Raw genomic sequence first — 5,621 nt, forward strand, 5'->3', positions numbered from 1 at the left:
GTGCAGTGCAGTTATACAAGCTCAGTTTTCCCCATGCTTCATGAGTTTAACCACAAGAGACAAAGTCACTGGGACCTCATACACCAAAAGGGGTCCTGGATGCCAGACCCGCTCAAAGCCAGAGGTGCTCAAACCTGCTCCCAGCCCCGGGCAGTCGGCGGGTTCCGCGGTGGCCGTGGACGAGAAGCGGCTCTGGGGCGTAGGGACACTGGGGTCACGCGTGGGGCGGGGAGGGAGAAGGAAAACATCGCGGCTCGGTGCCAAGTTTCGTTTCTGCGAGAACGGAAAACGAAACCGAGCGGTTCCCCCGCGGCCCGGCACGGCGGGGCGGGACGGGCGCGGAGGGGAGGCGGTCACCGCGCATTTAAATGCGGAACGCCGGGCACCTCTCTGCAGCCTGCGAGCCGAGCCGAGCCGGGTCGGACTGAACCGAGCCGAGACCAGCCGAACCAAGTCCAGTCGAACTGTGTCCAGGCGGGTGCAAGTGAACGGCAGCGCAGCCCATCGGGTCCGAGCCGAGCCGAACTATGCAACTGGCCGTGCTGGGCCGGCTGCTGTCCGTCGGGCGGGCGGTGCTGGCGGCGCTGCGGGGGCGCCTGGGCGCGCTGTGCTGGAGCCTGGCTCCTCTGTCCCTGTCCCTGCCCCTGTCGCTGTCCCTGCCCGGCTGGCGGGACTCGGCCCCCCGGCCGGAGCGGGAGCGGGAATGGGAGGACGCGGCCCCGATACCCACCAGCGTCAATTACCACTTCACCCGGCAGTGCAACTACAAGTGCGGCTTCTGCTTCCATACGGCCAAGACCTCCTTCGTGCTGCCCCTGGAGGAAGCCAAGCGAGGGCTGGCGATGCTCAAGGAGGCAGGTGAGTCCAGAGGAGGGGCGGCCGGAGGGAACCGGGAAGGGAGGACCCCGCAGGACCAAGTGCCATCGAAAAAGTTATCCCGGGGATGTCCCTGCCCCTCTGCCGTGGGACACTGATAGCATTGAGCAGGAGCAGGCGATGGGCAGCAGAAGTTTACAGCATCTTACTTTGGTCCTTCTCCAGGAATGGAGAAAATCAATTTCTCGGGAGGAGAACCGTTTCTTCAGGACAGAGGCGAATTTGTAGGCAAACTGGTCCAGTTTTGCAAGCAGGAGTTGGAGCTCCCAAGTGTCAGCATCGTTAGCAATGGCAGCCTGATCAGAAAGCAGTGGTTCGAGAAGTATGGTAAGGAGAACCAGTGGGCACAGCTGCACTGGCAGGGCTGGGGAGCCTCCACGGGGCAGCCTCACCCATAGATGGGCTTGGGAGCAAGTGGGAGATGGTTTCTTAGTGGTTTATTTATAGTAAATGCAAACCAAATGTAAATACCAGTGAAACAGTGTTGATTATCTGTTGCAAATATAGGCATTATACCAAAAAACTTTTTGGTATAATGGTATAACAAAACAATAGTTCCGCCTGTCTCCATAATGCTGGGGACACACACACATGCGCACACACACACAAACTATGTTTTGATGCTGCTGTTGATGTGGCTTTTGTGGTTGATGGGATGGCTCCACAGAACTGTATTTACATGGCGTTTCGTGACAGATGATAAGGAAGTGAAAGTGAGCAGAGTCCTGACAGCTTTTAGCTGAAGGACTAGATATTAATCAATTTTTAAAACTTGTTTTCAGGTGAATATTTAGATATTCTGGCAATTTCATGTGATAGTTTTGATGAGGATGTCAACATTTTAATTGGCCGTCGTCAAGGAAAGAAGAACCATGTAGAAAATCTGCATAAACTGAGACAGTGGTGCCGAGAGTATGCTGTTGCTTTTAAAATAAATTCAGTCATCAACAGATTTAATGTTGAGGAAGATATGAATGAGCAGATCAAGGCACTCAACCCTGTGCGCTGGAAGGTAAGAAAGTAGTGTTACCACAGATTTCCTGTTCAAAGAAAAGTAATAATGAAGTCCTGGAGTTGTCTGAACCTCTATTTTACCCAAGTCTTATCTTTAGTTCCAGCTTAGGCTGGTGTTAGGAGCCTTCTTGTCAATGTTGCATAGTGCTGAGATAGGTTCTCTCTCTTTCTGCACTTAAATGGAGCCCAGTAGGTCAAGAATCTTTTTTGGGTTTTGTTATGTACAGAAAATTACTGTTTCAGTGTGTGTAGATCTAGGTTGTTTTATTATATTAAAATTAATACAGAAAGCCTTTAATATGTGAAAATATGTTATGGTGTAGAGAAAATTAGGAAAAATTACTGAACATTAAAGTCAATATATTGTTAGCAAGATGTAAGTGTATATTAATTTTCTCTTATAGAGCATTAGAGGTTACTGTACACACATGATTTTTTACTAGAAATAACTCTGAAAATGGGTAGAGATTATGTGACATAAATATGGGAGAACTTGTGGAATAATTTCTCAATATTTGCTTCATGCGATTTTTTATGCACACTGAATTACTCAGAAAAAAAAACAAACACCAAAACACACTGTAAGTGAAATCTGAGATGGTAAGGAAAATCATCATTTATAACCTTTAAAACTCTGTAATGTTAATTTACAAAAAATAAATCTGCACCATGCCCTTTGTGTAGTATTTGGTTATCACAAATTGTGTCAGTATGACTCCACTGACAGAGAAATTAAAGACACTGCTACTGAGACTGTTATCCTCAAGGCAAGCGAAAACATAAAGTCTTAACCAGGTGTTTACTGTGTTCAGGTATTCCAGTGCCTGCTTATCGAAGGAGAGAACAGTGGTGAGGATGCTCTAAGAGAAGCAGAAAAATTTGTTATTAGTGATGAAGATTTTGATCGATTCCTGGATCGCCACAAAGATGTCTCCTGTTTGGTACCTGAATCTAATCAGAAGGTAAAAATTAAACTGTCCTTTTGTAACTTTGTTTTTAAATAATGTTAAAATATTTGAAAGGAACAAGAAACCTTCATGGCAATTAGTATTTTTCCTATTAAAGGTAGCTTAGAAGAGGTGCAGTACAACTTTATCAGCAACTGGTTTTGTTATGGTGGAAGCCAAGAGTTTTAATTTTCTTTTAGGATTTTCATTGACAACAAAATTATTAGCAAAACAGTAAAAACACATTGACTCCAGTCCTGTGGACACCAGTGGGAGTACTCTTCGTGACTTGGGCGCAAGATCCTGAAAAGGTTCAAAGTTAATGTAAACACAATTTATACTCTAAGTATTGTTTCCTGACAGAAATTCACTATGATGTTACATTATGCCAGTGTCATCAACCTACATGAAGTAAGACAGCATGGCAGCCAGCAATATATTTAGTGTTTTTAGGTAATCCCGCTCACAATAAAGTTACATTTCTAACATTTTCTGTCTGAACTCCTTTGGATTGCACACTTAGGCTCTTTATTCAGGAGAAGACTCTTTGTGCTCCTGCAGAGCCTACCAGTTAACTTGATCAGCTGCCATCCAGCTTACATTAGCCACACTAAAGTACTTTGGTGCCTAAGGGTGGAGCTCTGGCCATTTTGTAAATGCCTACAGACCCTAAACATGGGATGGGAAGAGTAAGAAGACTCATCGTTCAGAAAGTTTATGAGCTAAGTGAGGAAATAGCAAGTTGAATCAAGTTCAGGAGTGCCTTAAATCTTCCATCTTATGTTCCTTTTCCTCTCCACAGATTAAGACTCCATTTACAGGTTACTTCTTAATGTATGGAGAGCTCAAGTGAGCAGACTGGGTTGCCTTTGCTATGTAAGACATAAAAGTGGGACTGTGCAGTTAGCATTCAAGGCTTTTGGTGGGAGGGAGCACTCATCAGAGAAGGGGTAAAGATGAGAACCCAGAACTGTTTCTACTTTTATTTTTTCATAAAAGAAGTCCTATGAAAAAGGCTTCCCATGGTAGGTTTGCTTCCAGAAGACTGTTTCTGATTTCTGGTAAACCTGTGTGAAAGAGGGACACCAAACTGATCAGATTTCCTGTCCTACACAGCAGCAAGCTCCAGCTACCCAGAGAATTTTAAGGAGGATTACTTAGGAGATGCCCATTTAGCTAAGCAAACCTGTCTTATTTCAGCTGTTGGCCTATTTCTTGGTGCAGACCTGAGAGCTTTTTTATCTTTGAGCTGGGAGAACACCTTTGTCTGGTGGGGTAATGATTAAATACCCCAGTTTAAATGGTCATGTCATTTGCTTGGAAAATGGCATAATCATTCCAGCATGCAAAACTCTTAAGTTCTTCTGGTGTAGAAGTTAATAGAAAACTTGGATATTATTTAAAACAGCTTTATCCAGTTGGACACCTACATTTCAATTGGAAACTGGACAGGTCATATTCCAATTATTAATTTATTCATACATAAAGTTATTCTAGCAATTCTGTAATTTATTTCTATAAATTTCATCCAAGCTCACTGAAATACAGCAACTGTTTCAAAGATTTGTATCAGACTTTGAATGAATAGTTGTGTGTTTTGTCCCTCGTTTTTCACTATAATGGAATTTTGATTTGTATATTAATTTGGTTTTTCCTTTTGTTCTATTACAGATGAGGGATTCATACCTCATTCTGGATGAATATGTAAGTCTTTTTTGATACGTGGTATTTGTATGCTAATATATGTGTGTATACAACAGTGATAACCAGTTAAATTTACTCTGCATTCTATAAAACAATTTTATCATGTAGTACAAGGAACAGATGTGATTTATTCCCATCAGACATATTGTGAACTATAATATAGTATGACCTAAGGAGAAGTTGCCATCAGCTTGCATGCATAATCACTGCATCACAAAGTGTAGATGTCTATTTTTGCAGGACATCTTTGCTTTTTTTCTTCTGTAATATAAAAATACAGAACTTGCCCTGAAAGTTAAGTTTCAAAGTGCCTACTTAGTTTACATGTAACTGAAGAGCCAATGTTTAATCTTCATGAATTATGATATTGTTTTGTTCCTGCTAAGATAGGTCACATGTTTAACCATGAGTTTTTGAGCCTTCTAAGGACTAGAGTGAACCTCTTCATGCACTTACAAAGGCTTTTGTGGAATTGCAGTCCAACTTGCTTAAGTCTGTAGAAAAATTAAGCTTGTGCAAATTGACTTTCCAACATCTTATCATCTTGTATATTGATGTTCCAGATGCGTTTTCTAAACTGTAGAAATGGACGGAAAGAGCCTTCCAAATCTATCCTGGATGTTGGTGTAGAAGCAGCTATAAAATTCAGTGGATTTGATGAGAAGATGTTCCTAAGAAGAGGGGGAAAGTATGTATGGAGTAAAGCTGACATGAAACTGGACTGGTGACTCAATATACTGAGTTAGGGCAGTGCATTCTGTAAAAATAGATGTATATTTATAGGTGAGTGTATACTTGTATCTAATGCTTTTAACTACACTTGGTATTTTACACAGACTGATGTTCAGTATAACTCTATATGTGAACATGTTACATGTTTTTTAAAAGCAGGTTATGTTGTTTATTATTTTCTTAAACATGACTATGTACTTTCAGAGCTTTCACATGAACAGATCTCTGAAATAAACTTTCTAGTCCATTGCACAAAGGACTTAAATGCAAACTGTTAACATAATGTCATGTAGGAAATGTTTATAAAATACTACATGAGTGTGCATGTCAGATAACAAACCAAAAAAC

At 42.1% G+C, this 5,621-nt stretch overlaps 1 protein-coding gene across 1 annotated transcript; it reads left to right on the top strand.

The window, feature by feature from the left end:
* Nucleotides 1-527: 527 nt before the first annotated feature.
* Nucleotides 528-5,269, top strand: RSAD2 (radical S-adenosyl methionine domain containing 2; the record flags this gene model as incomplete). Its single annotated transcript, XM_082303051.1, has 6 exons — nt 528-858; nt 1,042-1,203; nt 1,659-1,888; nt 2,703-2,852; nt 4,509-4,541; nt 5,105-5,269. The coding sequence occupies 6 exons, from the start codon at nt 528-530 to the stop codon at nt 5,267-5,269; spliced, it is 1,071 nt and encodes a 356-aa protein (XP_082159177.1).
* Nucleotides 5,270-5,621: the final 352 nt, after the last annotated feature.

This window comes from Coloeus monedula, assembly GCF_965178545.1.
Source record: "Coloeus monedula genome assembly, chromosome: 2".
Classification (NCBI taxonomy): Eukaryota; Metazoa; Chordata; class Aves; order Passeriformes; family Corvidae; genus Coloeus; species Coloeus monedula.